The 16,371-nt window shown below is 51.8% G+C and overlaps 1 protein-coding gene across 2 annotated transcripts in view; it reads right to left on the bottom strand.

Moving 5' to 3' along the window:
* Window positions 1–10,184, bottom strand: part of SAMD8 (sterile alpha motif domain containing 8) — a 45,134-nt gene extending 34,950 nt beyond the window's left edge. Inside the window, exon 1 of one of the 2 annotated variants that reach the window (XM_060236697.1) lies at window positions 10,166–10,184. In XM_060236697.1, the coding sequence (XP_060092680.1) occupies window positions 10,166–10,174 (9 nt within the window). In that variant the 5' untranslated portion in view covers window positions 10,175–10,184. Of the gene's footprint in view, window positions 1–2,610; window positions 2,783–10,165 lie in introns of those variants that run through there. The other variant, XM_060236695.1, reaches the window with a different exon arrangement.
* Between the last annotated feature and the right edge of the window lie 6,187 nt (window positions 10,185–16,371).

Below are 16,371 nucleotides of genomic sequence, written 5' to 3'. Positions count from 1 at the left end.
CACTACACCACAGTGGCTTGGCTACCTGCCCAGAAGGTATTTTGCAGGTGCCTTTTAAGGAGTCCAAAGTGGCTGCTGTTCTGAAGTGAGAGTGTAAAATGGCCATACTAGCAATAAAGAAAGGAAACCTAGTCACCAACCAAGCATACTCCCCACTCACCTGACGTGTTCAATCCATTTGGTACTGTCTCTCATAGAGGAGGAAGAGGAGACCGCAGATTTATACCCCACCCTTCTCTCTGAATCAGTGTCACAGAGCTGCTTACAATCTCCTTCCCCCACAACAGACACCCTATGAGCTGGGTGGGGCTGAGAGAGCTCTCCTAGAAGCTGCTCTTTCAAGGACAACTCCTACAAGAGCTAAGGCCATTCCAGCAGCTGCAAGTGGAGGAGTGGGGAATCAAACCCGGTTCTCCCAGATAAGAGTCTGCACACTTAACCACTACACCAAACTGGCTCTCTATAGAGGCATCTATCTGCAAGGATGAGTGACTTTTTCAGAAGGCCATCCCTAATAAATCACTGCGCCTATTAACTTTTGGGGTGGATACTGGGGAATGGCTTTTTAAAGATTCTGTTAAGGTTCACCAGAATTATTCAGGCCCCTGCCCCTCCCAAAACATCCGGAAGTGAAACCTTAATGCAAATATATAAATCCAAATAACAAAACAGTTGAATGTTTCTCCTTCCATCCTCCTCTTTCCCAGTCACTCTTTTAGTATTACTGTTGACCACTGTTATGATCACAGAGTCAGAATCAAGACACCGGCAACAAAGTAGAGGATTCTGCATATATTTGGGGCACTTCACAGGTACAGGCACGCATGCACACAAATAATAGACTTTGTAAATTAACTAAAGAAGGGCTCAAAAAGTGCTGGTGTTTAGAGCAGTTGAGTCAGTTAAAACAAAGGGGAGAAAGCCAGCAAAACCAGGGAGAGATGGGGAAATTGACCCACTCCATATTACAAGATCTTACAAAATCTTAGAGGTGGAGATTTTGCAGTGGGAATTCCTGTTCCCTCCACAATTATACATGGGAACTTTTAATCTCTTGTCTAGGTTGACCAAATCTGAGGTAGATTGCATCTATGCATGGAGCACAGGGCTGCTTAAAAGCAAGAATCACAGCATTGGAAGGGATCTCCAGGGTCATCTAGTCCAACCCCCTGCACAATGCAGGAAACTCACAAACCCCTCCCCCTAAATTCACAGGATCCTCATCGCTGTCAGGTGGCCATCTAGCCTCTGTTTAAAAACCTCCAAGGAAGGAGAGCCCACCACCTCCTGAGGAGGAAGCCTGTTCCACTGAACCTGATGCAACCATAGTATGACACACAGTCCATGCCAGCCAAAAGTGCTTTCTGTAGTCAAGCCATCTGAATACAAATCACAAAAATGCAGATCACGTTGGCACTTTCCTTGACCTAAAAGCAAAAGGCTTCCAGGCTGCGCTGCAAACATACAGGGCAGGAAGGCAACAGGTCCTGCACACCATTTATGCCCCAAACTCGATACTGAGTCAGAGACAGGCTCTTCCAGGTAACACGAAGGCTCCATTTATTATATTCGCTCAAAGGCAGGACCAGCTTTCCACACCTTCCTCCCGCCCCAGGCACGCCATCAAAAGGCTTATTTCACATTCAGATTCACAGAAGCTGCAGACAATAATTATTTTTTACATAATTGGCCTTTTCAGAGGGACCAATTCGCAGTCAGGATCAGATTCCACTGGAGTTGATAAGGCAATTAGCCCAGCCAGTCATCTCGAGGTCCAGCCACAGCTCAACAGAAACCACCCTTGCTCGAATCGGAGCAAGGTCCAAACTGGTCCAGCGTTTCCCTATCCATGGGGAAAGAGAGGGAGAGAAAGAAGCCCAAGCAGGGAGGCACCAGCGCCGGGGCCGGCTGGGCTTAAGCCCGGCGGGAACCACCCGAGTCCTTCCTTCAGCCCCCACCGGGGGTGACCTTGGCCCACTCACCCTTTCTTCTTGGCCTGGCCTACCTCGCAGGGCTGTTGTGAGGATGGCAAGGGGAGGAGGACCCCGCTGCTTGCAAGCAGCCAGGAAAGGGTTAAAGAAAAGCACAGGAGGGGCCGGCTTAGGGTTGCCAAGTCCAATTCAAGAAATATCTGGGGACTTTGGGGGTGGGGCCAGGGAGATTTTGGGGGTGGAGCCAGGTTGTGACAAGCATAACTGAACTCCAAAGGGAGTTCTGGCCATCACATTTAAAGGGACCGCACGCCTTTTAAATGCCTTCCCTCCACTGGAAATAACGAAGGATAGGGGCACAGAATTGGACTCCTTGGTCCAATCCTTTTGAAACTTGGAGGGTATTTTGGGGAGAGGCACTGGATGCTATGCTGAACATTTGGTCCCTCTACGTAAAAAAAAAATGCCCCCTCCCAGCCCTAGATAACTGCAGATCAATTCTCCATTAATCCCTATAGGAATCGGCCTCCATAGGGAATAATGGAGTGCAAAGCAGCCATTTCCCTCCCCCTCGCCTTCTGTTGACCCTGAACTGGGGGAGGGCCTCCAAACCGGGGGGTCTCCTGCCCCCGCCTGGGGATTGGCAACCCTAGGCAGGCCGCCCCCCCCCCCCGCTCACCTGCAGGCCGCCTCGGCTACGTGTCCGGCCGAATGGAGCCAGTCCGCCCGGGGAGCCCCGCTTCTGCCGCCGCCACCGCGCCTTCCCCATCCCACGAACAACGCCGGCGACAGCCCGACCGGGCGAAAGAAGCCAGCCAGGCACCGCCCCGCCCTCCTGCGTCACCGGAAAGGGCGGCACCGAAACTGGGCGGGTCTTCCGCGCGAGGGGAGCGGCGGGGAGGGAGGAGCCCAACGGCCTGCCGCAAGCCACGCCCACCGCCCTGACTCGGCAGCGCCGCTTCCCTCAGCGGGCCGGGCGGGTCGGGGCCTGTGGGAACAGCGACTCCCCTCAGGAGGGCCCGCCCCCCCCCCCCCAGCACTGAGAATGCAGAGCATCCCTGCCCCAGCATGAGGAGAAAAATGAGCCAGGGCAGTGGCCCATCCAGTCCCCGTTTGAGTCGCACAGGGACCACCAGGAGGTCCAGCAGTGGGGCCAGGACGCCAGAAGCCCTCCCACTGTGCCCCCCCCCAGCACCCAGAATGCAGAGCATCACCTCACTGCCCCAGACACAAGAACATGAGAGAAGCCCTGTTGGATCAGGCCAGTGGCCCCCTCCAGTCCGTCACACAGTGGCAGAAAACCCCCCAGGTGCCATCAGGAGGTCCACTTGTGGGGCCAGGACACTAGAAGTCCTCCACTGTTGCCCCCCCCCAAGCACCCAGAATGCAGAGCATCACGTCACTGCCCCAGACACAAGAACATAGAGAAGCCCTGTTGAATCAGGCCAATGGCCCATCCAGTCCAGCACTCCGTCACACAGTGGCAAAAAAAAACCCAGGTGCCATCAGGAGGTCCACTTGTGGGGCCAGGACACTAGAAGTCCTCCCACTGTGCCCCCCAAGCACCCAGAATACAGAGCATCACATCACTGGCCCAGACCTAAGAACATAAGAGAAGCCCTGTTGGATCAGGCCAATGGCCCATCCAGTCCAGCACTCCGTCACACAGTGGCAAAAAAAAACCCAGGTGCCATCAGGAGGTCCACTTGTGGGGCCAGGACACTAGAAGTCCTCCCACTGTTGCCCCCCCCCAAGCACCCAGAATGCAGAGCATCACGTCACTGCCCCAGACACAAGAACATAAGAGAAGCCATGTTGAATCAGGCCAATGGCCCATCCAGTCCAGCACTCCGTCACACAGTGGCAAAAAAAACCCCAGGTGCCATCAGGAGGTCCACTTGTGGGGCCAGGACACTAGAAGTCCTCCCACTGTTGCCCCTCCCAAACACCAAGAAGACAGAGCATCACCTCACTGCCCCAGACACAAGAACATAAGAGAAGCCATGTTGGATTGGGCCAATGGCCCCTCCAGTCCAGCACTCCGTCACACAGTGGCAAAAAAAAACCCAGGTGCCATCAGGAGGTCCACTTGTGGGGCCAGGACACTAGAAGTCCTCCCACTGTTGCCCCTCCCAAACACCAAGAAGACAGAGCATCACCTCACTGCCCCAGACACAAGAACATAAGAGAAGCCATGTTGGATTGGGCCAATGGCCCCTCCAGTCCAGCACTCCGTCACACAGTGGCAAAAAAAAACCCAGGTGCCATCAGGAGGTCCACTTGTGTGGCCAGGACACTAGAAGTCCTCCCACTGTGCCCCCCAAGCACCCAGAATACAGAGCATCACGTCAGTGCCCCAGACACAAGAACATAAGAGAAACCATGTTGAATCAGGCCAGTGGCCCCTCCAGTCCAACACTCTGTGTCACACAGTGGGGGGAAAACCCCAGGTGCCATCAGGAGGTCCACTTGTGGGGCCAGGACACTAGAAGTCCTCCCACTGTGCCCCCCAAGCACCCAGAATACAGAGCATCACGTCACTGCCCAGACACAAGAACATAAGAGAAACCATGTTGAATCAGGCCAATGGCCCCTCCAGTCAACACTCTGTGTCACACAGTGGGGGGAAAACCCCAGGTGCCATCAGGAGGTCCACTTGTGGGGCCAGGACACTAGAAGTCCTCCCACTGTGCCCCCCAAGCACCCAGAATACAGAGCATCACATCACTGGCCCAGACCTAAGAACATAAGAGAAGCCCTGTTGGATCAGGCCAATGGCCCATCCAGTCCAGCACTCCGTCACACAGTGGCAAAAAAAACCCAGGTGCCATCAGGAGGTCCACTTGTGGGCCAGGACACTAGAAGTCCTCCCACTGTTGCCCCCCCCCCAAGCACCCAGAATGCAGAGCATCACATCACTGCCCCAGACACAAGAACATAAGAGAAGCCATGTTGAAATCAGGCCAATGGCCCATCCAGTCCAGCACTCCGTCACACAGTGGCAAAAAAAACCCCAGGTGCCATCAGGAGGTCCACTTGTGGGGCCAGGACACTAGAAGTCCTCCCACTGTTGCCCCTCCCAAACACCAAGAAGACAGAGCCTCACCTCACTGCCCCAGACACAAGAACATAAGAGAAGCCATGTTGGATTGGGCCAATGGCCCATCCAGTCCAGCACTCCGTCACACAGTGGCAAAAAAAAAACCCAGGTGCCATCAGGAGGTCCACTTGTGGGGCCAGGACACTAGAAGTCCTCCCACTGTTGCCCCCCCCCAAGCACCCAGAATGCAGAGCATCACGTCACTGCCCCAGACACAAGAACATAAGAGAAGCCATGTTGAATCAGGCCAATGGCCCATCCAGTCCAGCACTCCGTCACACAGTGGCAAAAAGAACCCCAGGTGCCATCAGGAGGTCCACTTGTGGGGCCAGGACACTAGAAGTCCTCCCACTGTTGCCCCTCCCAAACACCAAGAAGACAGAGCATCACCTCACTGCCCCAGACACAAGAACATAAGAGAAGCCATGTTGGATTGGGCCAATGGCCCCTCCAGTCCAGCACTCCGTCACACAGTGGCAAAAAAAAACCCAGGTGCCATCAGGAGGTCAACTTGTGGGGCCAGGACACTAGAAGTCCTCCCACTGTGCCCCCCAAGCACCCAGAATACAGAGCATCACGTCAGTGCCCCAGACACAAGAACATAAGAGAAACCATGTTGAATCAGGCCAGTGGCCCCTCCAGTCCAACACTCTGTGTCACACAGTGGGGGGAAAACCCCAGGTGCCATCAGGAGGTCCACTTGTGGGGCCAGGACACTAGAAGTCCTCCCACTGTGCCCCCCAAGCACCCAGAATACAGAGCATCACGTCACTGCCCCAGACACAAGAACATAAGAGAAACCATGTTGAATCAGGCCAATGGCCCCTCCAGTCCAACATTGTCACACAGTGGGGGGAAAACCCCAGGTGCCATCAGGAGGTCCACTTGTGGGGCCAGGACACTAGAAGTCCTCCCACTGTGCCCCCCAAGCACCCAGAATACAGAGCATCACATCACTGGCCCAGACCTAAGAACATAAGAGAAGCCCTGTTGGATCAGGCCAATGGCCCATCCAGTCCAGCACTCCGTCACACAGTGGCAAAAAAAACCCCAGGTGCCATCAGGAGGTCCACTTGTGGGGCCAGGACACTAGAAGTCCTCCCACTGTTGCCCCCCCCCCAAGCACCCAGAATGCAGAGCATCACGTCACTGCCCCAGACACAAGAACATAAGAGAAACCATGTTGAATCAGGCCAATGGCCCATCCAGTCCAGCACTCCGTCACACAGTGGCAAAAAAAACCCCAGGTGCCATCAGGAGGTCCACTTGTGGGGCCAGGACACTAGAAGTTCTCCCACTGTTGCCCCTCCCAAACACCAAGAAGACAGAGCCTCACCTCACTGCCCCAGACACAAGAACATAAGAGAAGCCATGTTGGATTGGGCCAATGGCCCATCCAGTCCAGCACTCCGTCACACAGTGGCAAAAAAAAAACCCAGGTGCCATCAGGAGGTCCACTTGTGGGCCAGGACACTAGAAGTCCTCCCACTGTTGCCCCCCCCCCCAAGCACCCAGAATGCAGAGCATCACGTCACTGCCCCAGACACAAGAACATAAGAGAAGCCATGTTGAATCAGGCCAATGGCCCATCCAGTCCAGCACTCCGTCACACAGTGGCAAAAAGAACCCCAGGTGCCATCAGGAGGTCCACTTGTGGGGCCAGGACACTAGAAGTCCTCCCACTGTTGCCCCTCCCAAACACCAAGAAGACAGAGCATCACCTCACTGCCCCAGACACAAGAACATAAGAGAAGCCATGTTGGATTGGGCCAATGGCCCATCCAGTCCAGCACTCCCGTCACACAGTGGCAAAAAAAAAACCCAGGTGCCATCAGGAGGTCCACTTGTGGGGCCAGGACACTAGAAGTCCTCCCACTGTTGCCCCCCCCCAAGCACCCAGAATGCAGAGCATCACGTCACTGCCCCAGACACAAGAACATAAGAGAAACCATGTTGAATCAGGCCAATGGCCCATCCAGTCCAGCACTCCGTCACACAGTGGCAAAAAAAACCCCAGGTGCCATCAGGAGGTCCACTTGTGGGGCCAGGACACTAGAAGTCCTCCCACTGTTGCCCCTCCCAAACACCAAGAAGACAGAGCATCACCTCACTGCCCCAGACACAAGAACATAAGAGAAGCCATGTTGGATTGGGCCAATGGCCCATCAGTCCAGCACTCCGTCACACAGTGGCAAAAAAAAAAACCCAGGTGCCATCAGGAGGTCCACTTGTGGGGCCAGGACACTAGAAGTCCTCCCACTGTTGCCCCCCCCCCAAGCACCCAGAATGCAGAGCATCACGTCACTGCCCCAGACACAAGAACATAAGAGAAGCCATGTTGAATCAGGCCAATGGCCCATCCAGTCCAGCACTCCGTCACACAGTGGCAAAAAGAACCCCAGGTGCCATCAGGAGGTCCACTTGTGGGGCCAGGACACTAGAAGTCCTCCCACTGTTGCCCTCCCAAACACCAAGAAGACAGAGCATCACCTCACTGCCCCAGACACAAGAACATAAGAGAAGCCATGTTGGATTGGGCCAATGGCCCATCCAGTCCAGCACTCCGTCACACAGTGGCAAAAAAAACCCAGGTGCCATCAGGAGGTCCACTTGTGGGGCCAGGACACTAGAAGTCCTCCCACTGTTGCCCCTCCCAAACACCAAGAAGACAGAGCATCACCTCACTGCCCCAGACACAAGAACATAAGAGAAGCCATGCTGAATCAGGCCAATGGCCCATCCAGTCCAACACTCCGTCACACAGTGGCAGAAAACCCCCAGGTGCCATCAGGAGGTCCACTTGTGGGGCCAGGACACTAGAAGTCCTCCCACTGTTGCCCCCCCCCCAAGCACCAAGAATGCAGAGCATCACATCACTGCCCCAGACACAAGAACATAAGAGAAGCCATGTTGAATCAGGCCAATGGCCCATCCAGTCCAACACTCTGGGTCACACAGGAGCCAAAACTCAGGGGCCATCAGGAGGTCCACCAGTGGGGCCAGAACTCCAGATACTCTCCCACTGCCCCCCCTCCCGCCAAGCACTGAGAATACAGAGCTTCACTGCCCCAGTCATAAGAACATAAGAGAAGTCATGTTGGATCAGGCCAATGGCCCATCCAGTTCCACACTCTGGGTCACATGGGCCAAAATTCAAGAGCTATCAGGAGGTTCACCAGTGGGGCCAGAACTCCAGACGTTCTCCCACTGTTTTCCCACTCCCCAAGCATCAAGAATACAAAGCAACACTGCCTCAGACATAAGAACATAAGAGAAATCATGTTGAATCAGGTCAATGGCTCAACCAGTCCCACACACTGTGTCACACAGTGGCCAAAACCTAGAGGCCATCAGGAGGTCCACCAGCAGGACTAAAACTCCAGAAGCCCTTCCTCTCTTGCCCCCAAAGCACCAAGAGTATCACCACCCCAGACATAAGGACATAAGAGAAGCCATGTTGGATGAGGCCAATGGCCCATCCAGTCCCACACTCTGGGTCACACAGTGGCCAAAACCTAGAGGCCATCAGGAGGTCCACCAGCAGGACTAAAACTCCAGAAGCCTTCCTCTCTTGCCCCCAAAGCACCAAGAGTATCACCACATAAGGACATAAGAGAAGCCATGTTGGATCAGGCCAATGGCCCATCCAGGCCCACACTCTGTGTCACACAGTCGCCAAAACCTAGAGGCCATCAGGAGGTCCACCAGTGGGGCCAGAACTCCAGAAGCCCTTCCACTGTTGCCCCCAAAGTACCAAGAAGACAGAGCGTCCCTTCCTCCAGACAGAGTGTTCCATCTATAAGAACAGATGAGAAGCCCCTCTTGATGCTGTCTACACATGTAGCCACCACCACTTCCTGTGGCAGTGAATTCTGCGTGATAATTACTCTTTGGGTGAAGGAGGACTTCGTTTTATCTGTTCTAAACTTATGGCTCATTTATTTAATTGACAGCCCATGAGTTTTTGTATTGTGAGCAAGGAAGAAAAGTACTTTCTCTGCCTTCCCCGTCGCATGCATAATTTTGTAAACTTCTTCCATGTCACCCCTCAGTCATTGTTTCTCCGAGCTAAAGAGCCCTAAACTATTTAACCTTTCTTCATAGGAAAAGTGTTCCATCCCTTTAATCATTTTAGTTGTCCTTTTCTGCACTTTTTCCAATGCTATAATGTATTTTTTGAGGTGTGGTAACCAGAACTGTACACAGTATTCCAAATGAGGCCGCACCATCGGTTTAGACAGGGGCATTATGATACTGGCTGATTTGTTTTCAATTCCCTTCCTAATAATTCCCAGCATAGCATTTGCCTTTTTTATGGCAGTCGCACACTGTCTTGACATTTTCAGCAAGCTGTCTACCACGACCCCAAGATCGCTCTCCTGTCAGTGTCTGCCAGTTCAGACCCCATCAACATGAATTTATAGTTAGGGGGTTGGGGTCCAAGGTGCACTACTTTGCACTTGCCCGCGTTGAACCTCATTTGCCATGTTGATGCCCCCTTGCCCACCTTTGATAGATTCCTCTGGAGCATCTCATGGTCCTCTCTGGTTCTCACCCTGAACTTTGAATCCTCAGATTTTGCCACTTCATTCTTTACTCTCAACTCCAAATCATTAATTAACAACTTAAAAAGCACAGGTCCCAATAAGCCCCGCAGTACTTAGGGCTGGCACGTAGGAGTAAACCAGGTAGGCAGCTGTCTAGGATGCCCCCTGGCCTACAGGAGCACCACCCGGTGCCCCCTCCCTTCACTCTTGCCTTCCTGGGCCCACCTCTGAGGAGAACATGTACCGCCCTGAAATTCTCACCCTCCTGGGTCTGCCCGGGGCAGGACCTAGGGCAACAGGAACTCTGGCGCTGGCCCTGGCAGTACCCCACTGCTTACCACCCTCTGCTGTGAAAACTGCCCATTTATGCCCACTGCTTCCTGTTAATTAACCAGTTTTTAAATCAGAAGAGGCCTTTCCCCTTATCCCATGACTAATGAGTTTATTTAGGAGCCTTTCATGAGGAACTCTATCAAAAGCTTTCTGGAAGTCAAGGTAAACAACATCTATTGGGTCCCCGTTGTCCACATGTTTGTTCACCTCTTCAAAGAACTCTTAACAGGTTAGTGAGACAAGATCTTCCTTACAGAATCCATACTGATACTTCCTCATAGCTTTTGTTCATCAATGTGCCTATTAATTCTATCTTTAATAATGGATTCCACCAACTTACTGAGTAAATTAGACTGACCGGGATGTAATTTCATGGATCTCCTCTGGAACCTTTCCTAAGTTGGGATGACATTTTCTTCCTTCCAGTCCTCAGGAATGGAGGCAGATTTTAATGACAGATTGCATATTTTCGTAAGGAGAGCCACAAGTTCACATTTGAGTTCTTTCAGAACTCCTGCCATCAGAACTTCTGCCATCTGAGCCGGGTGATTTGTCAGTTCTTAATTTGCCCATCAGTCATAGAACCTCCTCTCTCATCACCATAATCTGACTCAGGTCTTTCAGTTCCCATCCCACAATCAGCAGTTCCGGGAGTAGACAAGCATCTCCCATCTTCCTCGGTGAAGAAAGAGGCAAAAAATGCATTCAGCTTCTCTGCCATCTCCCTATCATTTTTTAGTAATCCTTTTACACCTTGGTCATCCAAGAGCCCTGAGGCAAGCACCAAGATGATCCCTCTGACCTCGGGCAGATCACGGGTCTCATGGCTTTTTACTGGAGAACTGGCTGATTCAGCCAATGTGGAACAAACATGTTATAAAGAACTGGGCCACACCGATACTCATTGATGTTGTTGTTCAGTCACACAGTTGAGCCCGACTCTTTGCGACCCCCTGGACCAAGTCATGCCAGGCCCTCCTGTTTTCCACCATCTGCTCAAATTCGTGTTTGTTACATCAGTAACACTGTCCAGCCATCTCAGCCGTCCTCTTCTTCTTTGGCCTTCTGTCTTCCCCAGCATCAGGGTCTTCTCCAGGGAGTGCTCCCTTCTCATTCGGTCAAAGGATTTCAGCTTCAGCATCTGACCTTCCAGGGAACAGTCTGGGTTGATTTCCCTTAGGACTGACTAATTTGATCTTCTTGCAGTTCAAAGGACTCTCAAGATTCTTCTCCAGCACTCATTAGTACCCCAATAAATGAAGTTTGAGTCCAGTGGCACTTTTAAGATCAACAAAGTTTAATTCTGTGTATAAGCTTTCATGTGTTTGCATTAGGGTTGTCAATCCCCAGGTGGGGGCAGGGGATCCCCTGGTTTGGAGGCCCTCCCCCCGCTTCAGGGAGATCAGAAAGTGTGGGGGGGGGCAAATGTTTGCTGGACAGTCCCTTATTCCCTATGGAGACTGATTCCATAGGAGATAGGAGACTGATTCCATAGGAGATAATTGAGAATTGATCCAACGGGTATATGGGGCTCTGGGGGGGGGCTGTTTTTTGAGGTAGCAGCACCAAATTTTCAGCATAGCATCTAGTGCCTCTCCTCAAAATACCCCCCCCCCCATGTTTCAAAAAGATTGGACCAAGTTGGTCAAATTCTGTGAGCCCCCAAAGAAAGCACCCCTATCCTTCATTATTCCAAATGGAGAGAAAGCATTTAAAAGGTTTGTGGTCGCTTTCAATGAGAAGGGCAGAACTGCCTTTGGAGTTCAATTAGGCTTGTCATAACCTTGCTCCTGACTCTACCCCCAAAGTCCCCAGATATTTCTTGAACCAGACCTGGCAGCTCTAGTTTGCATCCAAGTTTAATTCTGGGCATAAGCTTTTGTGTGCATGCAACCAAGTTTAATTCTGAGTATAATTTTTTTAATCTGAAAGGTCAAACTTTCTTCTATTGCCTCATATGGTATTTATTATTATGGTCATTAGACCAGTGATATACATATAGTTATAATTTTTAAAAATTGTATACAGAGTACAAGATATAAAGAATAAAAAGTTAAAATTGGAGCGTAGTTAAAATACGGTATCCGTGACCTAAGTATCAATACCCAGAATCTAGCTACTTGAGAAGTGATCCTGGGGATCTCAAGATGACAGAGGTCAGCTGGAGAAAATGGCTTGAAGGGCAGGAGTACGCAACGCCCGCTTCCCCCCCCCCCGCAACCATTTAAAGGGAAGGTCCGTTTAAATGGTTGGGGGAAAGCTGGTGTGTATGCTCAGTGCTCTGTCCTTAGCATGATGACATCCAGGCCCCAGGTTCAGCAGGAGCTCACAGGAGCGAAGCTCCTGAACCTTTCTGAGGGTTCCCCGTCTTCCTCCCCACCTACTTTGTTCATGGAATAGGAGGTGCAGCTGCATAACAATCCCTGGATTAGGAGAGCGGGCAGCCAGCCAGCCCCCAGGGGCTTTGCCACACCCCCAGCAGCCCTCATTAACCCCTGGAGAAGCCCGCACCACGCTTTCTCCACTTCTTATGTGATTTTGGTGGTGGGTGGCTTGCTGGCCTTTTGACTGTGGGAGGTGCAGCCCAGGAGAGTCCCAGGCGATTGAGGCCTGCTTAGGGTTGCCAAGTCCCATTCAAGAAATATCTGGGGACTTTGAGGGTGAAGCCAGGAGACATTGGGGGTGGAGCCAGGAGCAAGGGTGTGACAAGCATAATTGAACGCCAAGGGAGTTCTGGCCGTCACATTTAGGGTTGCCAAGTCCCATTCAAGAAATATCTGGGGACTTTGGGGGTGGAGCCAGGAGACTTTGGGGGTGGAGCCAGGAGACATTGGGGGTGGAGCCAGGAGCAAGGTTGTGACAAGCATAATTGAACTTCAAGGGAGTTCTGGCCATCACATTTCAAGGGACTGAACACCTTTTAAATGCCTTCCTTCCATAGGAAATAATGAAGGATAGGGGCACCTTCTTTTGGGGCTCATAGAATTGGACCCCCTGGTCCAATCTTTTTGAAACTTGGGAGGTATTTGGGGGAGAGGCACTAGATGCTATACTGAAAATTTGGTGCCTCTATCTCAAAAAACAGCCCCCCCAGAGCCCCTGATACCCACAGATCAATTCCCCATCATTCCCTATGGGAATCGTTCATGGAGGTGCATGATGGCTCTGGGGGCGGGGCTTCCCCCGCCGGCCAGCTGGCTGAGGGAGGGGGGAAGCCTGTAAAACCGGGGGATCCCCCTCTGGGACCTGGGGATTGGGAAGCCTAGTCACATTTAAAGGGACAGCACATCTTTTTAAATGCCTTCCTTCCATAGGAAATAATGAAGAATAGGGGCACCTTCTTTTGGGGCTCATAGAATTGGACCCCCTGGTCCAAACGTTTTGAAACTTTGGGGGTATTTCAGGGAGAGGCACTAGATGCTATACTGAAAATTTGGTGCCTCTACCTAAAATAGCAGCCCCCCCCCCCAGAGCCTCTGATACCCGCAGATCAGTTCCCCATTATTCCCTATGGGAATCGTTCTCCATAGGGAATAATTGTCCAGTAGACATTTCCCTCCCCCCCCCCCCGCCACTTTCCGATGACCCTAAGGTGAGAGAAGGGCCTCTAAACCTGGGGATTGGCAAGCCTCTCTCTCTCACACACACACACACACTTACTGGTTGGTTCCTCCACAATGACATCTGGAAAGAACAGGGGCTACGCTGCTCTCTCTCTCACACACACGCACGCACACACACAGTTCCTCTGAAACGAAAGCAAAAGAAACTGAGGGACTGTATTGCTGACCCTTCCCATGAAGTACTTCCTGCTCAACTTTAAAGGCTCAGAGACACACATTTTGAAATGGACCTGTTTGCAGGTTTCTAAACCTGCCGGAGATCTAGAGCTGCATGGTGGCTATGTGGGCGGGGCTTCCCCGGCAGCCAGCTGGCTGGGGGCGGAGGGGGAGCCTGTAAAACCAGGGGATCCCCCACTGGGACCTAGGGATTGGAAAGCCTAGGCTTGCTTGGACTGGATGGGTTTCTAGCCAGCCCAAGCAGGCCTCGCTTGCTCAGGGCTCTCTTTTCTTGCATTGGGTTGCTTTTGGCTGGTGGGAGGGCAGCATATGCTAATGTATTGACAGAAGCTCCACCACCTATTTTTCTACAAAACGACCCCGATGACATCACTCTGCATGATGCCATTGTGTTGAAGATTGTCCCGCTCCCTCCTGGAACACCCCCCCCCCCAAAATTCCTCCACCTAGGAGAAGAAGGGCGACCCTAGAGGCATTGTAATCTACGGAGGTCCCTTCCTTCTTCAAACTCTGCTCTCCTCAGCTTCCACCCTCAAATCTCCAGGTTTCCCTACCCAGAGTTGGCAGCCCGACAGCCCAAACTGAGGAGGACTGTCCCACACAAAGTTATCAAATACTGCTAGCCCGGTGGGTCATTTTGTGCCCTTGAATTATTTGTCATCCTTTGACAACCATATCTGAAACAGAAAACAACCCCCCTTCCACCCCAAAAGAATCCTTCTGTACTAACTGTCTCCACTAATTGACAATTAAAAATCGTCCCACAGGCTAACAATTGATGACGCTGTGATTAGGAAGACACGCAAAACGGACTGCTGGCTTGAACAATAGGAATGGGTGCACGCCCACACACCGAAGGAACAAGAAGTCCACACCCAAGTGCCTTTTATGAGCTTGCCCTGTAATTATGTTTATCTCTCCCTGTTGAGTTCTGCAAGAAGCAGGAACCTTTATGACTCCTTAAAGACTACCACAATTTTATCCCAGCATATGTTTTGGTGAATTACTGCCCAGTTTGATGTAGTGGTTAAGTGTGCCAACTCTTCTCTGGGAGAACCGGGTTTGATTCCCCACTCCTCCACTTGCACCTGCTGGAATGGCCTTGGGTCAGCCACAGCTGTGGCAGAACTGTCTTTGAAAGGGCAGTTTCTGTGAGAGCTCTCTCAGCCCCGCCCATCTCATAGAGTGTCTGTTGTGGGGGAGGAAGATAAAGGAGATTGTGAGCCGCTCTGAGACTGATTCAGAAAGAAGGGTGGGGTATAACTCTATGGTGGTAGTGGTGGTGGTGGTCTTCTTATTCTTCTTCTCCTCTTTGCCAGCTGCTATGAGCTACTCTGCTTTGCCAGTAGGCTTGCCAATCCCCAGGTCCCAGCGGGGGTTCTTCCGCTTTCCCAGGCTCCTTCCTGCCCCCAGTCAGCTGGCCGGCGGGGGAAAGCTCCGCCCCCAAAGCCACCATGTGACTTTCCCCCTCCGGAGGCTCCAGTCTCCAATTGGAAAGGCTTCCTCTTGGGATGGGGTGTCTGTGTTACTTGGAAGAAGATGGCTGCCACTCGTGAGTAGAGAGGCCAGTCCCTCACTTCAGAGGTGCCAGAAACGGCGTGGGGGTGGGGGAAATGTCTGCTGAGCACTTCATTATTCCTTATGTGGAGATCGATTCTCATAGGGTATAATGGGGAATTGATCTGGAGGTTTCGGGGGCTCTGGGGGAGCTGTTTTTTTGAGATAGGGGCACCATATTTTCAGTATAGCATCTAGTGCCTCTCCCCAAAGTACCCCCCAAGTTTCAAAATGATTGGACCAAGGGGTCCAATTCTATGAGCCCCAAAAGAAGCTGCCCCTATTATTTCCTATGGAAGGAAGACATTGAAAAAGGTGTGCTGTCCCTTTACATGTGATGACCAGAACTCCCTTGGAGTTCAATTATGCTTGTCACACCCTTGTTCCTGGCTCCGCCCCCAATGTCTCCTGGCTCCACCCCCAAAGTGTCCTGGCTCCACCCCCAAAGTCCCCAGATATTTCTTGAATTGGACTTGGCAACCCTATTTGCCAGGCACAACTTCTTCATAAATGTTCCAGTAGGGAAGATCTGTGTCAGGAGGATCAGGAGGGCCCAAGCTAGCCCGATCGGATCAGATCCCGGCAGCTAAGGAGGGCTGGCCCCAGTTAGTCCTTGGATGGAGAGCGCCAAGGAGGTCCAGGGTTGCTCCACGAAGGCAGGTGCTGGCAAACCACCTCTGTGTGTCTCTTACCTTGAAAGCCCTGCGGTGTTGCAATACTTCAGCTGGGACAAAGTGTGTATCTCATCACAGCACCTGGTGAAGCAGCATTTCCACAGCTGTCAGACAATGGGAAGCTGACTGTTATGATATAATGTGGTGTTCAAACTGCAATGAATTGCTTGACCTAACTGACTCCATTTTCTAACATTTGCTACTAACCCCAAATCCTTGCATATCAAAGTAGAAGGGAAGCTGTTACTAACCCCCCTAGGAATTCCTGTCCTGTGAAGATAGAATGCCTCAGGGGCAGCTAGGAGCTGTTCCTGTGAGACAGGGAACCACAATAGATAAGAGAAAGCAAATGTGTGAAATGTATCACTCTAGTGTGGGAATGTAGTTTTGTTTAGAAAACCTTTTGATCTGCTTCTAGTTAAAACGTCT

Source organism: Heteronotia binoei, chromosome 4, assembly GCF_032191835.1.
Source record: "Heteronotia binoei isolate CCM8104 ecotype False Entrance Well chromosome 4, APGP_CSIRO_Hbin_v1, whole genome shotgun sequence".
Lineage (NCBI taxonomy): Eukaryota > Metazoa > Chordata > Lepidosauria > Squamata > Gekkonidae > Heteronotia > Heteronotia binoei.
This window is presented reverse-complemented; position numbering and strand designations above follow the sequence as displayed.